The 26,908-nt window shown below is 42.9% G+C and overlaps 1 protein-coding gene across 17 annotated transcripts in view; it reads right to left on the bottom strand.

Annotated features, from left to right (window-relative positions):
- Positions 1 to 26,908, bottom strand: part of LOC138681740 (scavenger receptor cysteine-rich domain-containing protein DMBT1-like) — a 491,932-nt gene that overhangs the window by 62,411 nt on the left and 402,613 nt on the right. For all 17 annotated transcript variants that reach the window (XM_069769545.1, XM_069725880.1, XM_069769547.1 and 14 more), the window contains 2 exons: positions 25,796 to 26,007; positions 22,837 to 22,857 (listed from right to left, as the gene is read on the bottom strand). In XM_069769545.1, coding sequence (XP_069625646.1) covers positions 22,837 to 22,857; positions 25,796 to 26,007 — 233 coding nt within the window. The remainder of the gene's footprint in view (positions 1 to 22,836; positions 22,858 to 25,795; positions 26,008 to 26,908) is intronic.

Raw genomic sequence — 26,908 nt, 5'->3', positions numbered from 1 at the left:
GCAAAGCCCAGGAACTTCTGCAGGCTCTTCACAGATGTCGGCTGAGTCCAATCATAAATGGCCTGAACTTTAACAGGGTCCATCTCGATAGTAGAAGGGGAAAAAATGAAACCCAAAAATGAAACCTTCTGAACCCCAAAGAGACATTTCGACCCCTTCACAAACAAGGAATTTGCACGAAGGACCTGGAACACCATTCTGACCTGCTTCACATGAGACTCCCAATCATCTGAAAAGGTCCAAAATATCATCCAAATATACAATCATGAATCTATCCAGGTACTCTCGGAAGATGTCATGCATAAAGGACTGAAACACAGATGGAGCATTAGAAAGCCCGAATGGCATAACTAGGTACTCAAAATGGCCCTCGGGCGTATTAAATGCTGTTTTCCATTCATCGCCCTGTTTAATTCGCACAAGATTATAGGCCCCTCGAAGATCTATCTTGGTGAACCAACTAGCCCCCTTAATCCGAGCAAACAAATCAGACAGCAGCGGCAAAGGGTACTGAAATTTGACTGTGATCTTATTAAGAAGGCAGTAATCAATACAATGTCTCAAAGAGCCATCTGTTGTGAATTCTGTGGCTGAATTCACTCCTGTGGTCACAAGTGGTACTGCAGCTTCTGAGCTTCCTCCCTCAGGTGTTCTGGTGAGCTCGTTAACTGCTTCATTACTTAACTCCGCCTGATGCTGCTATCCTTGCTCCTTGTCAATGTTTCAGTGTTGGATCTGAGCTTCTCCTGATTGTTCCTGTGACCTGCTGCTCTGTATAGCTAAGTGCCTTTTGCTTTTTGTTGCTTTTTTTCTGTCCAGCTTGTCTTTTGTTTTGCTGGAAGCTCTGAGACGCAAAGGGTGTACCGCCGTGCCGTTAGTTCGGCACGGTGGGTTTTTTTTGCCCCCTTTGCGTGGTTTTGCTTTAGGGTTTTTTGTAGACTGCAAAGTTCGCTTTACTGTCCTCGCTCTGTCCTAGAATATCGGGCCCCACTTTGCTGAATCTATTTCATCCCTACGTTTTGTCTTTTCATCTTACTCACAGTCATTATATGTGGGGGGCTGCCTTTTCCTTTGGGGAATTTCTCTGGGGCAAGTCAGGCCTATTTTTCTATCTTCAGGCTAGCTAGTTAATTAGGCTGTGCCGAGTTGCCTAGGTAGTTGTTAGGCGCAATCCACAGCCGCTTTTAGTTGTGTTTAGGATAGGATCAGGTGTGCAGTCTACAGAGTTTCCACGTCTCAGAGCTCGTTCTTGTATTTTTGGGTATTTGTCAGATCACTGTGTGCGCTCTGATCGCTAAGCACACTGTGTTTCTGGATTGTCTTCATAACACCTGTCATTAGCAAACATAACAGTACAAGGAGCCCAAACTAATGATTCTCAATAGAGGGAAAGAAAAAGTTCTGACATCATTTTTTTTTTTTTTCTGCTCTGTGTTCATTTTTTTTTTTCCCCTAGACATTTGGGTGATTCTGGACACAGGTGTGGACATGGATATTCAGGGTCTGTGCTCTTCAATGGATAATCTCGTTATAAATGTACAAAAAATTCAAGATACTATTGATCAGAAATCTATGTTAGAACCAAGAATTCCTATTCCTGATTTGTTTTTTGGAGATAGAACTAAGTTTCTAAGTTTCAAAAATAATTGTAAGCTATTTCTGGCCTTGAAACCTCATTCTTCTGGTAATCCTATTCAACAGGTTTTGATTATTATTTCTTTTTTGCGCGGCGACCCTCAAGACTGGGCATTTTCTCTTGCGCCAGGAGACCCTGCATTGAGTAGTGTCGATGCGTTTTTCCTGGCGCTCGGATTGCTGTACGATGAGCCTAATTCAGTGGATCAGGCTGAGAAAAATTTGCTGGCTTTGTGCCAGGGTCAGGATGATATAGAAGTATATTGTCAGAAATTTAGAAAATGGTCAGTACTCACTCAGTGGAATGAATCTGCGCTGGCAGCTTTGTTCAGAAAGGGTCTCTCTGAGGCTCTTAAGGATGTCATGGTGGGATTTCCTATGCCTGCTGGTTTGAATGAGTCTTTGTCTTTGGCCATTCAGATCGGTCGACGCTTGCGCGAGCGTAAATCTGTGCACCATTTGGCGGTACTGCCTGAGGTTAAACCTGAGCCTATGCAGTGCGATAGGACTATGACTAGAGTTGAACGGCAGGAATACAGACGTCTGAATGGTCTGTGTTTCTACTGTGGTGATTCTACTCATGCTATTTCTGACTGTCCTAAGCGCACTAAGCGGTCCGCTAGGTCTGCCGTCATTGGTACTGTACAGTCCAAATTCCTTCTGTCCATTACCTTGATATGCTCTTTGTCGTCGTTTTCTGTCATGGCGTTTGTGGATTCGGGCGCTGCCCTGAATCTGATGGATTTGGATTATGCTAAACGTTGTGGGTTTTTCTTGGAGCCTTTGCGGTGTCCTATTCCATTGAGAGGAATTGATGCTACACCTTTGGCCAAGAATAAACCTCAATACTGGGCCCAGCTGACCATGTGCATGGCTCCTGCACATCAGGAAGTTATTCGCTTTCTGGTGTTGCATAATCTGCATGATGTGGTCGTGTTGGGGTTGCCATGGCTACAAACCCATAATCCAGTATTGGATTGGAATTCCATGTCGGTATCCAGCTGGGGTTGTCAGGGGGTACATGGTGATGTTCCATTTTTGTCGATTTCGTCATCCACCCCTTCTGAGGTCCCAGAGTTCTTGTCTGATTATCAGGATGTATTTGAAGAGCCCAAGTCCGATGCTCTACCTCCGCATAGGGATTGTGATTGTGCTATCAATTTGATTCCTGGTAGTAAATTCCCTAAAGGTCGATTATTTAATTTATCCGTGCCCGAACACGCCACTATGCGCAGTTATGTGAAGGAATCCCTGGAGAAGGGACATATTTGCCCATCGTCATCACCACTGGGAGCAGGGTTCTTCTTTGTAGCCAAGAAGGATGGTTCGCTGAGACCGTGTATTGATTACCGCCTTCTTAATAAGATCACTGTTAAATTTCAGTATCCCTTGCCATTGTTATCTGACTTGTTTGCTCGGATTAAGGGGGCTAGTTGGTTCACTAAGATAGATCTTCGTGGTGCGTATAATCTGGTCAGAATCAGGCAAGGAGATGAATGGAAAACTGCATTCAATACGCCCGAGGGTCATTTTGAGTATCTAGTGATGCCGTTCGGACTTGCCAATGCTCCATCTGTGTTTCAGTCTTTTATGCATGACATCTTCCATGAGTATCTGGATAAATTCCTGATTGTTTACTTGGATGACATTTTGATCTTCTCAGATGATTGGGAGTCTCATGTGAAGCAGGTCAGAATGGTTTTTCAGGTCCTGCGTGCTCTTTGTTTGTGAAGGGATCAAAGTGTCTCTTCGGTGTGCAGAAAGTTTCATTTTTAGGGTTCATCTTTACCCCTTCTACTATCGAGATGGATCCAGTTAAGGTCCAAGCCATCCAGGATTGGATTCAGCCGACATCTCTGAAAAGTCTGCAAAAGTTCCTGGGCTTTGCTAATTTTTATCGTCGCTTCATCTGTAATATTTCTAGCATTGCCAAACCATTGACCGATTTGACCAAGAAGGGTGCTGATTTGGTTAATTGGTCTTCTGCTGCTGTGGAAGCTTTTCAGGAGTTGAAGCGTCGTTTTTGTTCTGCCCCTGTGTTGTGTCAGCCAGATGTTTCTCTTCCGTTCCAGGTCGAGGTTGATGCTTCTGAGATTGGAGCAGGGGCGGTTTTGTCACAGAGAGGTTCTGATTGCTCAGTGATGAAACCATGTGCTTTCTTTTCCAGGAAGTTTTCGCCCGCTGAGCGTAATTATGATGTGGGCAATCGAGAGTTGCTGGCCATGAAGTGGGCATTCGAGGAGTGGCGTCATTGGCTTGAAGGAGCTAAGCATCGCGTGGTGGTATTGACTGATCATAAGAACTTGACTTATCTCGAGTCTGCCAAGCGCTTGAATCCTAGACAGGCCCGTTGGTCGTTATTTTTTGCCCGCTTCGACTTTGTGATTTCGTACCTTCCGGGCTCTAAAAATGTGAAGGCGGATGCTCTGTCTAGGAGTTTTGTGCCCGACTCTCCGGGTTTATCTGAGCCAGCGGGTATCCTCAAGGAAGGAGTCATTGTGTCTGCCATCTCCCCTGATTTGCGGCGGGTGCTGCAAAAATTTCAGGCGAATAAACCTGATCGTTGTCCAGCAGAGAAACTGTTCGTCCCTGATAGGTGGACTAATAAACTTATCTCTGAACTTCATTGTTCGGTGTTGGCTGGTCATCCTGGAATCTTTGGTACCAGAGAGTTAGTGGCTAGATCCTTCTGGTGGCCATCTCTGTCACGGGATGTACGTACTTTTGTGCAGTCCTGTGGGATTTGTGCTAGGGCTAAGCCCTGCTGTTCTCGTGCCAGTGGGTTGCTTTTGCCCTTGCCGGTCCCAAAGAGGCCTTGGACACATATTTCGATGGATTTCATTTCTGACCTTCCCGTTTCTCAAAAGATGTCAGTCATTTGGGTGGTCTGTGATCGCTTTTCTAAAATGGTCCATCTGGTGCCCTTGGCTAAATTGCCTTCCTCCTCTGATTTGGTACCTTTGTTCTTTCAGCATGTGGTTCGGTTGCATGGCATTCCTGAGAATATTGTTTCTGACAGAGGTTCCCAGTTTGTTTCAAGGTTTTGGCGAGCCTTTTGTGGTAGGATGGGCATTGACCTATCCTTTTCCTCGGCTTTCCATCCTCAGACTAATGGCCAGACCGAACGAACCAATCAGACCTTGGAAACATATCTGAGATGTTTTGTTTCTGCAGACCAGGATGATTGGGTGTCCTTTTTGCCGTTGGCTGAGTTCGCCCTTAATAATCGGGCCAGCTCGGCTACCTTGGTTTCTCCATTTTTTTGCAATTCTGGGTTCCATCCTCGTTTCTCTTCAGGACAGGTTGAGTCTTCGGACTGTCCTGGTGTGGATTCTGTGGTGGATAGGTTGCAGCAGATCTGGACTCAGGTAGTGGACAATTTGACCTTGTCCCAGGAGAAGGCTCAATGTTTCGCTAATCGCAGACGCCGTGTGGGTCCCCGACTTCGTGTTGGGGATCTGGTTTGGTTATCTTCTCGTCATATTCCTATGAAGGTTTCCTCTCCTAAATTTAAACCTCGTTTTATTGGTCCGTATAGGATTTCTGAGGTTCTCAATCCTGTGTCTTTTCGTTTGACCCTCCCAGACTCCTTTTCCATACATAATGTATTCCATAGGTCGTTGTTGCGGAGATACGTGGCACCTATGGTTCCATCTGTTGAGCCTCCTGCCCCGGTTTTGGTGGAGGGGGAATTGGAGTATATTGTGGAGAAGATTTTGGATTCTCGTGTTTCTAGACGGAAACTCCAGTATCTGGTTAAATGGAAGGGTTATGCTCAGGAAGATAATTCCTGGGTTTTTGCCTCTGATGTTCATGCTTCCGATCTTGTTCGTGCCTTTCATGCGGCTCATCCTGGTCGGCCTGGGGGCTCTGGTGAGGGTTCGGTGACCCCTCCTCAAGGGGGGGGTACTGTTGTGAATTCTGTGGCTGAATTCACTCCTGTGGTCACAAGTGGTACTGCAGCTTCTGAGCTTCCTCCCTCAGGTGTTCTGGTGAGCTCGTTCATTACTTAACTCCGCCTGATGCTGCTATCCTTGCTCCTTGTCAATGTTTCAGTGTTGGATCTGAGCTTCTCCTGATTGTTCCTGTGACCTGCTGCTCTGTATAGCTAAGTGCCTTTTGCTTTTTTGTTGCTTTTTTCCTGTCCAGCTTGTCTTTTGTTTTGCTGGAAGCTCTGAGACGCAAAGGGTGTACCGCCGTGCCGTTAGTTCGGCACGGTGGGTTTTTTTTGCCCCCTTTGCGTGGTTTTGCTTTAGGGTTTTTTGTAGACTGCAAAGTTCGCTTTACTGTCCTCGCTCTGTCCTAGAATATCGGGCCCCACTTTGCTGAATCTATTTCATCCCTACGTTTTGTCTTTTCATCTTACTCACAGTCATTATATGTGGGGGGCTGCCTTTTCCTTTGGGGAATTTCTCTGGGGCAAGTCAGGCCTATTTTTCTATCTTCAGGCTAGCTAGTTTCTTAGGCTGTGCCGAGTTGCCTAGGTAGTTGTTAGGCGCAATCCACAGCCGCTTTTAGTTGTGTTTAGGATAGGATCAGGTGTGCAGTCTACAGAGTTTCCACGTCTCAGAGCTCGTTCTTGTATTTTTGGGCATTTGTCAGATCACTGTGTGCGCTCTGATCGCTAAGCACACTGTTTCTGGATTGCCTTCATAACACCTGTCATTAGCAAACATAACAGCCATCCTTCTTGGCCACAAAAAAGAACCCTGCTCCCAACGGTGATGACGACGGGCGAATATGACCTTTCTCCAAGGATTCCTTTATATAACTCCGCATAGCGGTGTGCTCAGGCACAGATAAATTAAACAGTCGGCCCTTAGGAAACTTACTACCAGGAATCAAATTAATAGCACAATCGCAATCCCTATGAGGCGGTAAGGCACCGGATTTGGGCTCTTCAAATACATCCCGGTAATCTGACAAAAACTCAGGGACTTCAGAAGGAGTGGAAGGTGAAACTGACAGCAATGGAACATCACCATGTACCCCCTGACAACCCCAGCCGGACACAGACATAGATTTCCAATCCAATACTGGATTATGGACCTGCAGCCATGGCAACCCCAAAACGACCACATCATGCAGATTATGCAACATCAAAAAGCGAATATCCTCCTGATGTGCAGGAGCCATGCACATGGTCAATTGAGTCCAGTACTGAGGCTTATTCTTGGCCAAAGGCGTAGCATCAATTCCTCTCAATGGAATAGGATACTGCAAGGGCTCCAAGAAAAAACCACAGCGCCTGGCAAACTCCAAGTCCATCAAATTCAGGGCAGCGCCTGAATCCACAAATGCCATAACAGAATAGGACGACAGAGAGCAAATCAGAGTAACGCACAAAAGAAATTTAGACTGTACAGTACTAATGGTGGCAGACCTAGCGAACCGCTTAGTGCGCTTAGGACAATCAGAGATAGCATGAGTGGAATCACCACAGTAAAAACACAGCCCATTCCGATGTCTGTGTTCTTGCCGTTCAGCTCTATCACACTGCATAGGCTCAGGCCTATGCTCAGAGAATACCGCCAAATGGTGCACAGCTTTGCGCTCACGCAAGCGCCGATCGATCTGAATGGCCAAGGACATAGACTCACTCAGACCAGCAGGCGTGGGAAATCCCAACATGACATCCTTAAGGGCTTCAGAAAGACCCTTTCTGAAAATTGCCGCCAGGGCACACTCATTCCACTGAGTAAGCACAGACCACTTTCTAAACTTCTGACAGTACACCTCCGCTTCATCCCGACCCTGACACAAAGCCAGCAAGATTTTCTCTGCCTGATCCACTGAATTTGTTTCATCATAAAGCAATCTAAGCACCAGAAAAAAACACATCTACATCACGCAATGCAGGATCTCCTGGCGCAAGGGAAAATGCCCAGTCTTGAGGGTCACCACGCAACAAACAACAAACAAATAATGATTTTTACTTGTTGAACGGGGTCACCAGAGGAGCGGGGTTTCAAAGCTAGAAAGAGTTTACAATTATTTTTGAAATTCAGGAACTTAGATCTATCCCCAGAAAACAAATCAGGAATTGGAATTCTAGGCTTTAACATCGGATTCTGAACCACAAAATCTTGAATGCTTTGTACCCTTGCAGTGAGATCATCCACACAAGAGGACAGACCTTGAATGTCCATATCTACACCTGTGTCCTGAACCACCCAGAGGCTTAGGGGAAAAGAAAGACAAAAAACACTGCAGAGAAAAAAAAATGATCTCAGAACTTCTCTTATCCCTCTATTGAGATGCATTAATACTTTGGGCCAGCTGTACTGTTATGGACCTGGTGGTTAGGAGCACCCGGAACGACCTGATGGTTAAACTCACACAGGACAAGCTCTGGGAAGTGGGAGCTCTGCCGACCGCAATCCCTAATCCTATCACACAACTAGAAATAGCCGTGGAGCGTACCTAACACGACCTAGACGCCTCTTCACAGCCTAAGAGCTAACTATCCCTAAAGATAGAAAATAAAGCCTACCTTGCCTCAGAGAAATTCCCCAAAGGAAAAGGCAGCCCCCCACATATATTGACTGTGAGATAAGATGAAAGTCACAAACACAGAAATGAAACAGGTTTTAGCAAAGGGAGGCCAGACTTACTAAACAGACTGAGGATAGGAAAGGTATCTTTGCGGTCAGCACAAAACCCTACAAAAAGACCACGCAGAGTGTGCAAAAAGACCTCCGCACCGACTCACGGTGCGGAGGTGCCACTCTGCATCCCAGAGCTTCCAGCTAGCAGGGCAAGATCATGATAGCCAGCTGGACAAGGAAACAATGAACAAATAAATAACTAGCAGGGACTTAGCTTCTGCTGGAGTAGACAGGTCACCAGAAAGATCCAAGAGCCAACTGAACCAGTACAAGAACATTGACAGCTGGCATGGAGTAACGATCTGAGTGGAGTTAAATAGAACAGCCAGCCAAAGAATAAACTACGTCACCTGTGGAAGGAACCTCAGAAGCAGCAGCTCCACTCACAGCCACCAGAGGGAGTCCATGGACAGAACTCGCTGAAGTACCATTCATGACCACAGGAGGGAGTTCGATAACAGAATTCACAACAGGAGTCTGTATGGGCCTCTCTGGGGTCTGTGCGGCCTGCCGGGGGTCTGTGCGGCCTGCCAGGGGTCTGTACGGGCCTCTCGGGGGTCTGTGCGGCCTGCCAGGGGTCTTTGTGTTTGTGTGCAGGCATCGTCCGATGGGACTACAAGTCCCATCGGGCTATGCCTGCTACAATGGCAATGATTGACACATTAGCAGTAGTAGTCCCATCATCCGGCTAATATGTTGAATGTAAAAAAACCCCACAAACATGCATACTACTTACTACATACATACAACATACATACATACAACATACATGCAACATACTACTTATATACTACATACATGCTACATGCATACAACATACATACAACATACATACATACAACATACTAAATACATACTACATGCATACAACATACAGTACATACAACATACATACAACATACATGCTACCTACATACAACATACATACATACAACATACATGCAACATACAACATACCACATACATACAACATACATACATACTACATACAACATACATACTACATAATACATACATACTACATACATACATACAACATACATACTACATACATAAAACATACATACTACATACATACATACAACATACATACAACATACATACTACATACATACAACATACATACTACATACATACTACATACATACTACATACATACAATACATACATATAGACATACAGTACAAATAACAGAGTGCATACTCACTATCACTTGTCACTTTGTTCCCCGAAGCCAGTGTCATCTGTAAAAAAATTTAAATAACAAACAATATACTCCCTGATCCGCAGAAATTCACGAATGTCCCATGACGATCTACCGTGGAGAACGGCAGCATGAGCTGATGCGACCGCTCACTAGGGGCTCCAGGAATACAATGACGGGAGGAAGGTATCCTTCCACACTGTATTCCTCCGCCACTGTAAAAAAATAGTTCCTAGTCTCACGTTTGGCATTGCTGTGTGAAAAATTTCCCACGCAGCAATTGCCATAAAGTGAGACTCTGAACTATAGTAACCTCTCAGTGATGCACTGCAGGAGCCATTGTCTCCTGTCAGTGTGTCACTGAAGGTCCTATAGAGCAATGACATCCCCCGATGTCACTGTTCTATAGGGGAGATCATCGTGGGACACTCATTATTAATTGGACTATGGCAGACATGTAGTATACGGTTTATTAATTTAGGTTTTTTAAAATATTACAAAAACCTATGTATTTATTTCATTAAAAGACTTTGTATTAATGTGTGTGTGTTTTTTAACCATTTCATATTATTGGATTAATAATGGATAGGTGTAATAATTGACGCCTCTCCATTATTAACCCGGCTTAATGTCACCTTACAATAGCAAGGTGACATTAACCCCTTATTACCCCACATCCCACTGCTACATGGTAGTGGAAAGAGAGGGGCTAAGTGCCATTTCTTCGGCAGCTGAGGACTGGTATTTGTAGCCGGGGGGCCAATAACCATGGTTCCTCTCTAGGCTATGAATATCAGCCCTCAACTGTCTGCGTAGCCTTTCTGGCTATAAAATATAGGGAGACCCCACGTCATTTTTTTGGGGGTCCCCCTATTTTAACCCCTTAATCTCATTGGACGTACTATCCCGTCAAGGTGACCTGGGACTTAATTCCCAGTAATGCGATAGTACGTCCAGCACGATCAGCTGCGCTCACGGGGGGAGCAATGCCAATCGCGGCCGGGTGTCAGCTGACTATCGCAGCTGACATCCAGCACTATGTGCCAGGAGTGGTCACAGACCGCCCCCGGCACATTAACCCCCCACACACTGCGATCAAACATGATTGCAGTGTTCCAGCGGTATAGGGAAGCATTGCACAGGGAGGCGGCTCCCTGCGTGCTTCCCTGAGACCCCTGGAGCAACGCGATGTGAATGCATTGCTCGAGGGTCTCTTACCTCCTCCTCCCTGCAGCAGGCCCGGATCCAAAATGGCCACGGGGCAGCATCCGGGTCCTGCAGGGAGGTGGCTTCACAGCGCCTGCTCAGAGCAGGCGCCGGGAAGCCTCCAGGAGAACACGTCAGATCGCTGATCTGACACAGTGCACAGCAAAGTGTCAGATCAGCGATCTTACACTATAACATGATGCCCTCCCTGGGGCAATTTTATAGTGTAAAAAAAAAAAATATTCACATGTGTAAAAAAAATGTAAAATAAATCCCTATATATATATATATATATATATATATATATATAGTTCCTATAAATACATTTCTTTATCTAAATAAATAAACAATAAAAGTACACATATTTAGTATCGCCGCGTCTGTAACGGCCCGACCTATAAAACTATCCCACTAGTTGACCCCTTCAGTGAACACCGTAAAAAAAAAACGAGGCAAAAAACAACGCTTTATTATCATACCGCCAAACAAAAAGTGGAATAACACGCAATCAAAAAGATTGATATAAATAACCATGGTACCGCTGAAAACGTCATCTTGTCCCGCAAAAGACGAGCCGCCATACAGCGTCATCAAAGAAAAATTAAAAAGTTATAGCCAGAATAAAGTGATGCAAAAATAATTATTTTTTCTATAAAATAGTGTTTATCGTATAAAAGCGCCAAAACATAAAAAAAGATACAAAATGAGGTATCGCTGTAATCGTACTGACCTGAAAAATCAAACTGCTTTATCCATTTTACCAAACGCGGAATGGTATAAACGCCTCCCCCAAAAGAAATTCATGAATAGCTGGTTTGTGGTCATTCTGCCTTACAAAAATTGGAATAAAAAGCGATCAAAAAATGTCACGTGCCCGAAAATGTTACCAATAAAAACGTCAACTCGTCCTGCAAAAAAAAAGACCTCACATGACTCTGTGGACCCAAATATGGAAAAATTATAGCTCTCTAAATGTGGTAACGCAAAAAATATTTATTGCAATAAAAAGCGTCTTTCAGTGTGTGACAGCTGTCAATCATAAAAATCTGCTAAAAACCCCGCTATAAAAGTAACTCAAACCCTCCTTCATCACCCCCTTAGTTAGGGAAAAATAAAAAAATTTTAAAAATGTATTTATTTCCATTTTCCCATTAGGGCTAGGTGTAGGGTTAGGGCTTGGGTTAGGGTTAGGGCTAGGATTAGGGCTAGGGTTAGGGTTAGGGCTAGGGTTAGGGTTACGGCTAGGGCTAGGGTTAGTGATAGGGTTAAGGATAGGGTTAGGGCTAGGGTTAGGGTTAGGGCTAGGGTTAGGGTTGGGGCTAGGCTTAAGGCTACAGTTAGGGTTGGGGCTAAAGTTAGGGTTAGGGTTTGGATTACATTTACGGTTGGGAATAGGGTTGGGATTAGGGTTAGGGGTGTGTCATGGTTAGGGGTGTGGTTAGGGTTACCATTGGGATTGGGGTTGGGGTGTGTTTGGATTAGGGTTCAAGTTATAATTGGGGGTTTCCGCTGTTTAGGCACATCAGGGGCTCTCCAAACGCGACATGGTGTCCGATCTCAACTCCAGCCAATTATGCATTGAAAAAGTAAAACAGTGATCCTTCCCTTCCGAGCTCCCCGTGCGCCCAAACAGGGGTTTATCCCAACATATGGGGTATCAGCATACTCAGGACACATTGGACAACAACTTTTGGGGTCCAATTTCTCCTGTTACCCTTGGGAAAATACAAAACTGGGGGCTAAAAAAGAATTTTTGTGGGAAAAAAATAATTTTTATTTTCACGGCTCTGCGTTATAAACTGTAGTGAAACACTTGGGGGTTTAAAGTTCTCACAACACATCTAGATAAGTTCCTTGGGGGGTCTAGTTTCCAATATGAAGTCACTTGTGGGGGGTCTACTTTCCAAAATGGTGTCACATGTGGGGGATTTCAATGCTTAGGCACATAAGTTGCTCTCAAAGCGCAACATGGCGTCCCATCTCAATTCCTGTCAATTTTGCATTGAAAAGTCAAATGGCGCTCTTTCCCTTCCGAGCTCTGTCATGCGCCCAAACAGTGGTTTACCACCCCACATATGGGGTATCAGCGTACTCAGGACAAATTGTACAACAACCTTTGGGGTCCAATTTCTTTCTTCTCTTACCCTTGGGAAAATAAAAAATTGGGAGTGAAAAGATCTTTTTTGTGAAAAAATATGATTTTTTATTTTTACGGATCTGTATTATAAACTTCTGTGAAGCACTTAGTGGGTCAAAGTGCTCACCACATATCTAAATAAGTTCCTTAGGGGGTCTACTTTCCAAAATGGTATCACTTGTGGGAGGTTTCAATGTTTAGGCACATCAGTGGATCTCCAAACGCAACATGGCGTCCCATCTCAATTCCTGTCAATTTTGCATTGAAAAGTCAAACAGGGCTCCTTCCCTTCTGAGCTCTCCCTTGTGCACAAACAGTGGTTTACCCCCACATATGGGGTATCAGCGTACTCAGCACAAATTGTACAACAACTGTTGGGGTCCAATTTCTTCCCCTACCTTTGGGAAAATATAAACTTGGGGGCGAAAATATCATTTTTGTGAAAAAATATGATTTTTTATTTTTACGGCTCTGTATTATAAACTTCTGTGAATCACTTAATGGGTCAAAGTGCTCACCACAAATCTAGATAAGTTCCTTAGGGGGTCTACTTTCCAAAATGGTGTCATTTGTGGGGGGTTTCAATGTTTAGGCACATCAGGGGCTCTCCAAACGCAACATGGCGGCCCATCTCCATTCCAGTCAATTCTGCATTGAAAAGTCAAATGGCGCTCCTTCGCTTCCGAGCTCTGCCATGCGCCCAAACAGTGGTTTACCCCATATATGGGGTATCGGCGTACTCAGGACAAATTGTACAACAACTATTGGGGTCTATTTTCTCCTGTTACTCTTGGTAAAATAAAACAAATTGGAGCTGAATAAATTTTTTGTGATAAAAAGTGAAATGTTCATTTTTTTTAAACATTCCAATAATTCCTGTGAAACACCTGAAGGGGTAATAAACTTCTTGAATGTGGTTTTGAGCACCTTGAGGGGTGCAGTTTTTAGAATGGTGTCACACTTGGTTATTTTCTATCATATAGACCCCTCAAAATGATTTCAAATGAGATGTGGTACCTAAAAAAAAATGGTGTTGTAAAAATGAGAAATTGCTGGTCAACTTTTAACCCTTATAACACCCTAACAATGATGTAAAGTATACATGTGGAGAATGTTACTCATTAAGTATTTTGTGTGACATATCTCTGTGATTCAATTGAATAAAATTCAAAGTTGGAAAATTGCTAAATTTTCAAAATTTTCGCCAAATTCCCATTTTTTTCACAAGTAAATGCAGGTAATATAAAAGAAATCGGCTTTCCCCCTCTGGCGCAGAAAATTGCGCTGGAGCCCACGCCGTTTTTTTCCTTTTTTAAAAAATTAAACTCTCATTAAGGCCTCTTTCACACTTGCGTCGGTACTGGTCCGTCGCTACGCGTCGGACAGACGTACCGACACACGTTGTGAAATTTGTGCACAACGTGGGCAGCGGATGCAGTTTTTCAACGCATCCGCTGCCCATTCTGAAGTCTGGGGAGGAGGGGGCGGAGTTTTGGCCACGCATGCGTGGTAGAAAATGGCGGATGCGACGGACAAAAAAAGTTCACTTGAACGTTTTTTCATGCCGACGGTCCGCCAAAACACGACGGATCTGTTGCGCGATGAACGTGACGTGTGGCGATCCGTCGCTAATGCAAGTCTATGGGTAAAAAACGCATCCTGCGAGCACATTTGCAGGATCCGTTATTTTCCCAAAATGACGGATTGCAACGGATTGCTAAAAACGCAAGTGTGAAAGTAGCCTTAGAAACATCGGCCTTTCTATTATATATCTATGGATATATCTATCTATAGGTATATTTATAGATAGATATATCTATAGATACATAGATGTATCTATCCCTATATCTGGCTGCTTCCACACATCAGGATTTTGCCATCAGGCACAATCCGGCAGGTTTTGAAAAAAGCAGATCCGTTTTTTTCCGCCTGATCCGTTTTTTCTGCTGGATCCGTTTTTTTCTCATAGAGTTGTATTAGTACCGGATTGCGCCTGATGGCCACACGTTTCATCCGTTTTTTGCCAGATCCGTCGCTGTGCGTTTTTTCGCCGGACAGATAAACTGCTCTTCTGTAGGTGTTTTTTGTCTGGCGGAAACAGCTTTTTTGACCCCGGCAGCCCGTACAGACACCCGGCAGGCCGCACAGACCCCCGGCAGGCCACACAGACCCCCGAGAGGCCCATACAGACCCCCAGCAGGCCGCAGACCCCCGAGAGGCCCATACAGACCCCCAGCAGGCCGCACAGACCCCCGAGAGGCCTGTACAGACCCCCGGCAGGCCCGCACAGACCTCCGGCAGGCCCGCACAGACCCCCCATGGTCCCACACAGACACGCAGTCTCCACCCACACACTGCCGTAACAGGATGTAAAAGGACAGAAAGGGCTTATTTTCATTCCGATATTTGTGTCCCATTGACTTGCATTGGTTTCCAGTATCGGCGATATCCAATATTTTTTGGATATCAGCCGATCCAATCCGATCCCGATATTTCCCAATATCGGAAGGTATCGCTCAACACTACTGCTAACAGAAAAATAAAATTATCAAATATACCAGAGGGCCCTTAATGGTGAACTGGCTATGATATATTGTGGCATTCCTATTGCGGCTGTTACAAGATGTACGCACAGGCAGAAGGTGACCCCTTTATATAGAGATAATGGTTGTAGATCAAAGAATGATGTTACCTGCAGTTGAATGCTGGAATGGCATGCAGTGCGTGAGGAGACTGTACCAGACCCTACGCCCGACGAGTGCTGTTTTGCTAAATAGCTTCTTCAGAAAAGGGGGCGAGATGGTAACTAGGTGATACATGGATCTTTTTATACTACATGCAGTGTGTCCCGTAACTGTGGGCTGAATGTGCATCTAGCGTTCTCATGGCGCATGACGTCAGATGGGAACTCCTATAACCAAGGGGACTTCCATTCCGGCGACACCGTGACACGCAGTGGAACGCACCGTGAGTCACGTGAGAACGCACCGTGAGAATGTTTTCATGACATGTTGAACTTCATGCTAGTGGTAAATCTTGGTCAATATGATTTGCATTTATTTATGAAAATATCAAAAATTTGAAAAAGCAATTTGAAAATTTAGCTATTTTGCACCTTTGAATTTGTATGCCCTTAAACCAGATAGTTACACCACACAAAATAGTAACTAAATAAAATTTTTCACATGTCTACTTTACATCAGCATCATATTTGAAACATAATTTCAAATAAAAGTTTATGGCCTTAAATCTGATAGTTACACCACACAAAATGGTAGCTAAATAACATTTTTCACATGTCTACTTTACATCAGCATCATATTTGAAACATAATTTAAAATAAAAGTTTATGCCCTTAAACCTAATACTTACACCACACAAAATGGTAACTAAATAAAATTTTTCACATGTCTACTTTACATCAGCATCATATTTGAAACATAATTTAAAATAAAAGTTTATGCCCTTAAACCAGATAGTTACACCACACAAAATAGTAACTAAATAAAATTTTTCACAGCTGTACTTGTAAATAGAAACAGTTCCTGTGATTCTTCATTCCACTCCCAAGTGAGTAACATTCCTACATTTGGTGGAGAATGCGGCAGCGTTCCCAGTGAACACATGTGACTGCTACAGACGTACAGCATGTTTTGGATGAAGGCAGTGATGAGCCAGAGAGCAATGTCAGACAGCATGGAGGACCTGATTAAGCACCTGGCGCAAGCCTAGCAACAACTGCAGCAGCAACAGCTGGCACAACAGGAGACAAGTAGGCTGCTTATGCAACAGATCCAGCAACAGCAGCAGCACCGACAACATCAGCAGATTGAATGATTCTCAGAGGCAATTAGTGACCCGGCTGCAGCTCGGACTCCAAGGTGGGCTGATTATTTCTCTGTCCGGAAGGCAGTGAGGAGGGCCTTGCAGAAAATGAGCCTGGTAACAACATAGAGGCCTTTTTAACCGTTATTGAAAGGGTCGCCAACAGGGAGGAACTCCTGTTAGAGCATTGGGAGGAAATCCTAGCCTATAATTAATGAGGGAGCCACAATAGGTCTATTATGATTTAGCCTTACAGGTTGCCAAAGAATATGTGAAATTGGCAAAGGAAATTTGATGCGCTTGGGGATGACGATGACTGTCAGGGCACGATGGGTTCAATGGTGGGCATATCATTGGGACAAACCTCTCACTCTTAAATGTTTGATCTACTGCCCAAAATTGGTTACAGTCAGAATCATCTACCCCAGTGCAGATGGCACAGCGAGTTGTAACGGACCTGGTTGGACTGACAAAAGGTATAAAGGGGCTAACTGTTCCTTGGGGAGGCAACCCATTCCATACTGATGATGCCATCAGGGGCCGGATGCTCAAAGATACACAGTAAAAAGTTCAGTATTTATTGAAATATCAAATATTAAAAGGCATGTGGACATGTGGAAAACAGGGAATACAGCTCCAAGAGACAAAATCACTTAACTTTAATAATATTCATTTAAATAAAAATAGGCTATAAAACATACAAAAACCGGATATAACAAAAGGAGAGTGCCTGTATAAACACAAGTGCTCTTAGTCTCATGTGGCTTGTGCCATGGTGTGAACAACCGACGTGTGATACAACCATGACTAAGGCTCTGTTGAGCTGAAAAGAGTTGGCTGTTCAGATCATGGCACAGGCCACATGTCCACAAGCCTTTTAATATTTGATATTTCATGAAATACTGGACTTTTTACGTAACCTGTGAACACGCTGGATTCCTTCCTTTTTGTGCATTTCTGTTGTGAATTCTGTGGCAGAGCTCCCTCCTGTGGTCACAAGTGGTACTTCGGCTGATTCTGTCTATGAGCTTCCGTTGGTGGATGTGAGTGGTACTGCGGCTTCTGAGTTCCCTTCCTCAGGTGATGTGGTGAAGTCGTTAGGTGCTGCTCTATTTAACTCCACCTAGTGCTTTGCTCCTGGCCTCCAGTCAATGTTCTAGTATTGGTCTTGCTTCCTCCTGGATCGTTCCTGTGGCCTGTCTGCTCTGCATAAGCTAAGTTTTGCTTGTTTTATTTTTGTTTGCTATTTTTTCTGTCCAGCTTGCATTATTGGTTTTTCTTGCTTGCTGGAAACTCTGGGACGCAGAGGGAGCACCTCCGTACCGTTAGTCGGTGCGGAGGGTCTTTTTGCCCCATCTGCGTGGTTGTTTGTAGGGTTTTGTGTTGACCGCAAAGCAATCTTTCCTATCCTCGGTCTGTTCAGTAAGTCGGGCCTCACTTTGCTAAATCTATTTCATCTCTGCGTTTGTATTTTCATCTCAACTCACAGTCATTATATGTGGGGGGCTGCCTTTTCCTTTGGGGTATCTCTCCGAGGCAAGATAGGCTTATTTTTCTATCTTCAGGGCTAGCTAGTTTCTCAGGCTGTGCTCGAGGCGCATAGGTCTGGTCAGGAGCGCTCCACGGCTACCTCTAGTGTGGTTGGATAGGATTAGGGATTGCGGTCAGCAGAGTTCCCACGTCTCAGAGCTCGTCCTATGTTTTTTGGTAAATGTCAGGTCACTTTGTGTGCTCTGAACTTCAATGTCCATTGTGGTTCTGAATTACCTGTTCATAACACATTTCTCCAGCTGGATCCCAAGCTCTTCCGTGCGTGCAAAGCAGGACCTTGCTGCAACAGATGGTGAGCTGACTCTCCCTTCCCTGTCTCCCATTGTTTACCATAACTATAAACGAGGTGTTTAATTATGTATTTGTTGTTAACAGCATAGTGCAGGAGCCAGGGTTTGACAGCAGATTTTCCTATTTTATGATGAGTGAGGACTTGTTTCGGGTTACTAAGGTTAGAGAGGAAATAGCGGAGCAATTGTTGTTGTTGGTTAGCCTACAGCCTGCAGTGATCCTCAACCTACTGAACAGCCGCACAGCCAGCTCTTCCCTCTCCTAGTGTATCCTCACCCACCCCCTGCAGACTGTGAGCCCTCGCGGGCAGGGTCCTCCCTCCTTATGTACTCGTGTGCCTTGTTATCTGCTCATGTTTAATGTATTTGTCTATATTTGCCCCGTATTCACATGTAAAGCGCCATGGAATAAATGGCGCTATAAAAATGTATAATAATAATAAAAAATAATAATAATTGTTGGTACCAGGATCCTATAGAAAGAGGGTGTTGAACATGGCCCTTTCCCATGTCCTGGATGACCATCATAGAGGTGCCATTTGAACGAATTGCCATGGACCTTGGCAGGTCTTGCACAAGCCTGGCTCATCCTTGGGTACAATTTCAAGATACCTGAAGGTGCCTCATTCATTAGTACAAACAATTATATGCAAGTGCAAACAAGATGGGAATGTACAGCCATCATACCGCTCAGGAAGGAGACGAAACCAAAAGACCTTGTAAAGACAATGGCAGAAACTGGTAAGATTGTGTCAAAATACACAGTGAAACTAATACTATATCAACATGGGCTGAAAAGCCACTCTGCCAGGAAGAAGCTATTACTCCAAAAGAAACATAAAAAAGCCAGATTAATGCTTGCAAATGCTCACAGGAAGAAGGACCTTCATTTATAGAGACTAGTGTTGAGCGATACCGTCCGATATTTGAAAGTATCGGTATCGGATGGTATCGGCCGATATCCGAAAAATATCGGATATCGCCGATACCGATATCCGATACCAATACAAATCAATGAGACACAAATATCGGAAGGTATCCTGTAACGGATCCCAGGGTCTGAAGGAGACCAATCACAAGCTGTGACGTCATCGAAGGCCCTTTACGCGCTCATTCTTCGGAACGAAAGCAAGGCGGTTGCAGCGGTGACGACCAGGGCGCGTCAGAAGGTAAGTATATCAATATTTTTTTTTTTATTCTTTATTTTACACATTAATCTTAATCCCGATACCGATTCCCGATATCACAAAAATATCGGAACTCGGTATCGGAATTCCGATAAAGCAAATATCGGCCGATACCTGATACTTGCGGTATCGGAATGCTCAACACTAATAGAGACATGTCCTGTGGTCTGGTGAAACTAAAATTGAACTTTTTGGGGCATAATGACCATTGTTACATTTGGAGGAAAAAGGGAAAAGCTTGGAAGCCTAAGAACACCATCCCAACTGTGAAACATATATACACAACTAAAAAAAAAATGAAGAAAACACTAAAATCCCACATCCTAGATGTCACTGATTGAAATATTCCAGTTGTAAATCGTTATTCATAACATAGTGGAATGTGTTGGGAACAATAAAACCTAAAATTGATCCACTTAAATCATAACTAATATCCCACAGAGGTCTGGAGTTGAAATGATGCTCAAAATCAAAGTGAAAAATAAAGTTGCAGGCTGATCCAACTTCAGTGGAAATGCCTCAATACAAGAAAATGATGCTCAGTAGTGTGTGTGGCCTCCATGTGCCTGTATGATCTCCCTACAATGACTGGGCATGCTCCTGATGAGGCGGAGGATGGTCTCCTGAGGGATCTCCTCCCAGACCTGGACTAAAGCATCCGCCAACTCCTGGACAGTCTGTGTTGCAACGTGACGTTGGTGGATGGTGCGAGGCATGATGTCCCAGATGTGTTCTATAGGATTCAGGTCTGGGAATGGGCAGGCCAGTCCATAGCTTCAATGCTTTAATCTTGCAGGAACTGCTGACGCACTCAAGCCACATGAGGTCTGGCATTGTCCTGCATTAGGAGGAATCCAGGGCCAACCACACCAGCATATGGTCTCACAAGGGGTCTAAGGATCTCATCTCGGTACGTAATGGCAGTCAGGCTACCTCTGGCAAGCACATGGAAGGTTGTGTGGCCCTCCAAAAAAATGCCATCCCACACCATTACCGACTCACTGCCAAACCGGTCATGCTGAAGGATGTTGCAGGCAGCAGATCACTCTCAATGGTGTCTCCAGACTCCGTCATGTCTGTCACATGTGCAAAGTTTGAACCTGCTTTCATCTGTGAAGCGCCAGTGGCGAATTTGCCAAACCTGGTGTTCTGTGGCAAATGCCAAGCATCCTGTCTGGTGTTGGGCTATGAGCACAACCCCATCTATGGACATCGGGCATTCAGACCATCCTCATGGAGTCAGTTTCTAACTGTGTGTACAGACACATGCACATTTGTGGCCTGCTGGAGGTCATTTTGCAGGGCTCTGGCAGTGCTCCTCCTGTTCCTCCTTGCACAAAGGCTGAGGTAGAAGTCCTGCTGGTGAGTTGTTGCACTCCTACGGCTCTCTCCACATCTCCTGGTGTACTGGCCTGTCTCCTGGTAGCGCCTCCAGCCTCTGGACACTACGCTGACAGACACAGCAAACCTTCTTGCCACAGCTCGCATTGATGTGCCATCCTGGTTGAGCTGCACTACCTGAGCCACTTGTGTGGTTGTAGAGTCCCTCTCTTGCTACCCCGAGTGTGAAAGCATCACCAACATTCAAAAGTGACAAAAACATCAACCAGAAAGCGATGAGATGTGGTCTGTGGTCCTCACCTGCAGAACCACTCATTTCTTGAGTGTGTCTTGATTAATTGCCAACAATTTCCATCTGTTGTTTATTCCATTTGCACAACAGCATGTGAAATTGATTGTTAGACATTGTTGCTTCCTAAGCGGACAGTTTGATTTCACACAAGCTTGATTTACTTGGAGTTATATGCTGTTGTTTAAGTGTTCCCTTTATTTTTTTGAGCAGTATATATATATATATACTGTATATATATATATATATATACAGTATATATATATATATATATATATATATATATATAGTATATATTTCTAAAATACATAGGAAATGTGTCATCTTTAACTTTAGTCCTTTTAGAGATCATTTCATCTTCAACTTCCTTAATTGTTCACAATAACAGTAATTTTGATAATGGAAGCCCTAAACTTTGCATGTCACTGTATGTATCACAGAGGTGGATGTCCTTTGTGATATAAACCTGGAGTAATGCTCTAGTACACATAGTACTAAGAGGAGTTAATCGGTCATGACAGAGTTGGGGTTTAATGTGAGCAGCTCGAGAGTTGGGTGAGACAGTTTCTCACCATATCTCCACCCCTGGCTGTGGTTCACATTGCCTGTTTGTCTTACTCATGTCTATGTGTGGAGGTGTGCAGACTTCCAGGAATTTTGTGTTTTTGCTAAAAAAGTGAACAGCTGGACTCTAACAAAAACTAGGGAACCCACACTATTGTATGGACTTGTTACTTTGTGTTTCACTTCATGTATTTGAGTTTTCGTGTGATGCAGTTTATGAAGAGTGAAATAAACTAGACGGATGTATAAATAGAAATGGTTCCTGTGACACTTCATTCCACTCCACTCCCAAGTGAGTAACATTCCTACTTTGTCTAGCCTTTTGTTACGCCATGGGCCACTGTATAATTCAATGTGGCATGGTAGGAAATTATCTTTTCTTAAAGTCTCTATGCAACCATTATGGTTGATGATGAATACAATTGTCATTTATTTGTGATCTTTTTACAAGGACAAATTATAACATGATGCATTATTGAAACAATAATTTACAATTTAAAGAGTAACTACACTTTGTATTTAATTTTTCTTGTTTATCATAACATTTTAATTGCCCACATATTTGTGGGGGTCTGGGTGCTGAGACCACAACCTATGTTCAATATACCCCAAGAAGTGTGAAGCATTTGCATTCTATTGAATCCATACTCTGGTCTCTGTGCAGGCTCTGACCTCTGCACTCTTGTTTGCTAAGTTGTGCACATTTTGGGAGCCTATTGCTCAAGCGGAGTGGGTTTCAAGACCCCCCATTTATTTAAAAGGGAGTCAAGTGCCTGCTAAATATGAATAATCAAGAAGAAAGTTCAGTTATTCTATAAATATCTATTAAAAAGTATAAGATTAGAAATTAGAAATTAAATTAAATAAATAAATTAAATTAAATAAATTAGAAATTAAAGAAATTATACTGAAGTTATACTTCTAAAGATTTAGAAGTATAACTTCAGTATAATTTCTTTAATTTCTTGATTTTTAGACAAGAACAATATGGAGTGTTACCTGGAGAAGAGGTAGCATGATCTGTAAAAAAAAATGAAAACAACTTAAAATGTAAAATATTTAAAATATCACTGCAATTCAAACACAAAATATTTCTTCGCTCTATGTTTTTCCTTAGATTTCCCTGACCGTTTACCCAACAGTAGGATTATGGTGAGCGCTGGATTTAAAACACAATAAATCTGAGCTACAGCAATCAAATTTGGATTAGAAATCCTGCCTGAAGATCTCATGCAATCTTGCAGGTACATATGGAGAAAATGACTTTAATATTAGCATAGACACTGATGCCTAAAACAGAACCTGTCCTAATGTTGTAGTAACTTAAAGCACCTCCAAAACCTGATAGTTCACTTACATGAATCCACCAGGATTATAACTATTAAGTAGGGATGGCTTTTGTTGGACAAAAAAATATTCCCTTTAAGAAAGAAGTCCAAGGCACTATAGTTGGTGAACTATGTTAAGTTTCTTGTAAGAAGTTAATGCCTGAGACACCTTTTGATTTCCCTTATTTCTTATTGGATGTAAAGTTGGGGATTAGGTGATACCTATTAGACTGAACTCACACATCTGTTTTTCACAGCCTTTGTATGGATCACAGCCCTTGGACAGATTACGAGTCCTCATCCAAACTTCTGAAGGTTGAGGTCAGTCCAGACATTGCAGTCCATAAACAGACCATGAAACACAGACTAGTGAATTTAAACAATTTTGTTTTGTTTCAACTGCACACATTTTTCCTAAAGTCCAAGGTCTGAAATATTATACCTATATTGCCAAGTAGATCAAAATGTAGCATCTGTGACTTTTTTTGCTCATGTATGCCTGGTTTGACCTGCTGCAGGTTCTCTGTATCTTCAGCACCAGATTTAAAAGAAAATCACTTGTGTGGGACCACTTCTACATATTGCAGCTTTGTAGTATGTTTTTACATACCTGCTTACCCTACTGTGATACAAAGTTAATAATGGGATTGAACAAAAAGAAATAACAGTTTAAGTTAAGGATTCATATGCTCATACAAACATTTAGGAAACAGGCTTATAGAGAATAAAACCCACAGCACGTTAAATACTCTGTGTTCAAGTCAATGCACTATGCTTTGTTGGCTCTGTTAGGGCCCTTCATTGAGAGCGGTCATTCCGGGACACAGCTCATTACAGTTGCCTCGGACTTGCTGAGCGGTTATTTCGAGACGCAGCTTATCATAGCTTCCTCGGTCCGCTAGAGGCCCCACTCCTTCCCCTGATGAACCCTGGTGCATTATCCTAGGGGGAAACGCGTCGGGAAGGGCGGCAGCATATGGATGAGTACATCCTTTATTTTTGACCATTGCTTTATTATTTGAGAGGTGCTAGTGTTTGGCATATTAACATTTGATTGTCTCTGTAGTATACTAATTTGCCTACAAAAGGTATACTCCTGTGAATACACTGTGCCTACTATTAGGGTATACCACAAGGTGTTGACAAAAGGTTCATTATTACTGTATACCGCAACCAATTATTTTGCCTCTATATATTAGACACCTTGTGCACCTTTCTTATATCAAGATCAACAGAAGGGTAATTGTTTATATGACCCTCTTCTTGTGGAAACTATCCCACATTAGATCTTTTAAGCTATTTCTTTACACCTTATAAGCATTTGTACACTTTATATTAAGTTATGGTGTGGTGGTGGTTTCATTTTTGATAAGATCCTGTAGGGTCACAAGGGAGAGCCGTCGACGAGTCTCTATCCTTTCATATATTGTTTATGTTAAGATAGATTAAGGTGTTACTGTCTCCTGACCTGTTTTTATGGGTATTTTTACTCAGTATTTATTAAAAGTTATATTTTAAAAGGGTTTTTTCAGTCCTTTGGTTATACCTCTGTTAGAAAACAATCATGGCGGAAAGATTTTAAAACAAATTCTCATCTATAGATCAATACTTTATAGAACCTTGCATGATTTTTTAGAGCATTACAAATAGTGGATCTAATACCTTGTATTCATAAGTTATAGATTTCTAGTGATTTGACATAGGGTTGAGCGACTTTTCATTTTATAGGATCGGGTCGGGTTTCACGAAACCCGACTTTTTCAAAAGTCGGGTCGAGTGAAATCGGCCGATCCTATAGAAAAGTCGGGGTCGGGGTCGGCCGAAACACGAAACCCAATGCAGTGCATTGGGTTTCTAATGGTTCCCAGGGTCTGAAAGAGAGGAAACTCTCCTTCAGGCCCTGCGATCCATATTTAAGTGTAAAATAAAGAATCAAAATAAAAAATATTGATATACTCACCCTCGGACGCGCCCTGGTTCTCACCGGCAGCCTTCCTTCCTAAGAATGAGCGCCTGAAGGACCTTCGATGATGTCGCGGCTTGTGATTGGTCGCTTGAGCGGTCACATGGGCGTCACGCGACCAATCCCAAGCCGCGACATCATCTAAGGTCCTTCAGGCGCTGATTCTTAGGAAAGAAGGCTGCCGGTAAGAACCAGGGCACGTCCGAGGGTGAGTATATCAATATTTTTTTATTCTTTATTTTACACCTAAATATGAATTCCGATACCGATTCCCGATATCTTAAACATATCGGAACTCGATATCGGAATTCCGATTCCAGATCAGAAGATCGCCGACCTCATGGCCGACCCCACACAGGGTCGGGTTTCATGAAACCCAACTTTGCCAAAAGTCGGCGACTTCTGAATCTGGCCGACCCGTTTCGCTCAACCCTAATTTGACACTTTGATAAATATTTGTTCTATCCCTCATTCCATTATGAGCAGACAAAGGTGCAATAAAAAATATATCTTCCATAACTGTAAAGTAGTGTAAAGGTATAAAGCAAAGGTTTGTCTTCATAGAATATAGACAAACATTTATGTCAGAGCTCCATTTCAATATAATGCTGTGAACATTTTCATGTTTGTGGATCTTCATTAATATTCTTTGTACTATAATACTGACCATATATTGATGAAAACACTGCGAAAAAGCCATTCCTTTGTACACTAGAGTCAGTTCTGAATTCAATGCTCATAATATTAGCGGATGAGTAAAAAGTGTTGTTCGTGCTGTTGCTGTTGCCATAACAAAGCTTTGCTATTTCAGGAGAAAACTGAGGAATCCCATCATAAATAGTCACCCAGTCGAAGACACATTGTGGATGAGTTTCTAAACTGTTTAAATAAAAGAAAAGGTTATTGCAATTAGAACTACACCAAAAGCACATTAAAATCACATTGACCCATTTGGAAACAAACTATTTTTTGTTTTTGTTGTTCAATTTTTTTTCCTCTACTTCTTCCAAGAGTCATAACTTTTTAATGTTTCCATTGATTTAACTGTATAATGGCTTGTTAATTGTTGGACATTAATTTGTCAAATTACTGACGAACTGCAAAAAACATCCAACTGGGATGAAATTGTGAAATACTGCAAAACCCCCATTGCATTACAAGCTTTGTTTTTATGGCATTCATTGTGCAGTAAAAAATCACGTGGCCACATGGTTCTACAGGTAATTATAATAAAAATTATATAATTATTAAATTTAAATATTTCAGTAGTAAATAAAATTATGACATTTGAAAATAAAAAATAGTTGTTTTTGTTGCCATTTTCAGAGACCCAGAATGTTTTAGTTTCCGTTCATACTTGTGTTAGGAATTGTCTTCTACAGTTGTGCTCAAAAGTTTATATACACCTCAGAATTTTTGCTTTCTTGGTCTTTTTTCAGAGAATATGAATGGTAACACCAAAAGTTTTTCTCCACTCATGGTTACTGGGTGAAGCCATTAATTGCCAAACTACTGTGTTTTCTCTTTTTAAATCATAATGACAACCCAAAACATTCCAATGACACTGATCAAAAGTTTACATACCCTGGTGATTTTTTTGGCCTGATAACATGCGCAGAAGTTGACACAAATGTATTCGAATGGCTACTAAAGGTAACATCCTCACCTGTGACCTGTTGGCAGTGACATCTGCAGAGTGGGACTGAATGAGATGTGAAGGAGTAGGGTAAAAATACATACCAAGAGATACGGCCTTCCCAAAACCCAGTCTGATGACAAA

Source organism: Ranitomeya imitator, chromosome 5 (assembly GCF_032444005.1).
Source record: "Ranitomeya imitator isolate aRanImi1 chromosome 5, aRanImi1.pri, whole genome shotgun sequence".
Lineage (NCBI taxonomy): Eukaryota > Metazoa > Chordata > Amphibia > Anura > Dendrobatidae > Ranitomeya > Ranitomeya imitator.
The sequence above is the reverse complement of the archived record's forward strand: the minus strand, read 5'-3'. Positions and strand labels throughout refer to the sequence as shown.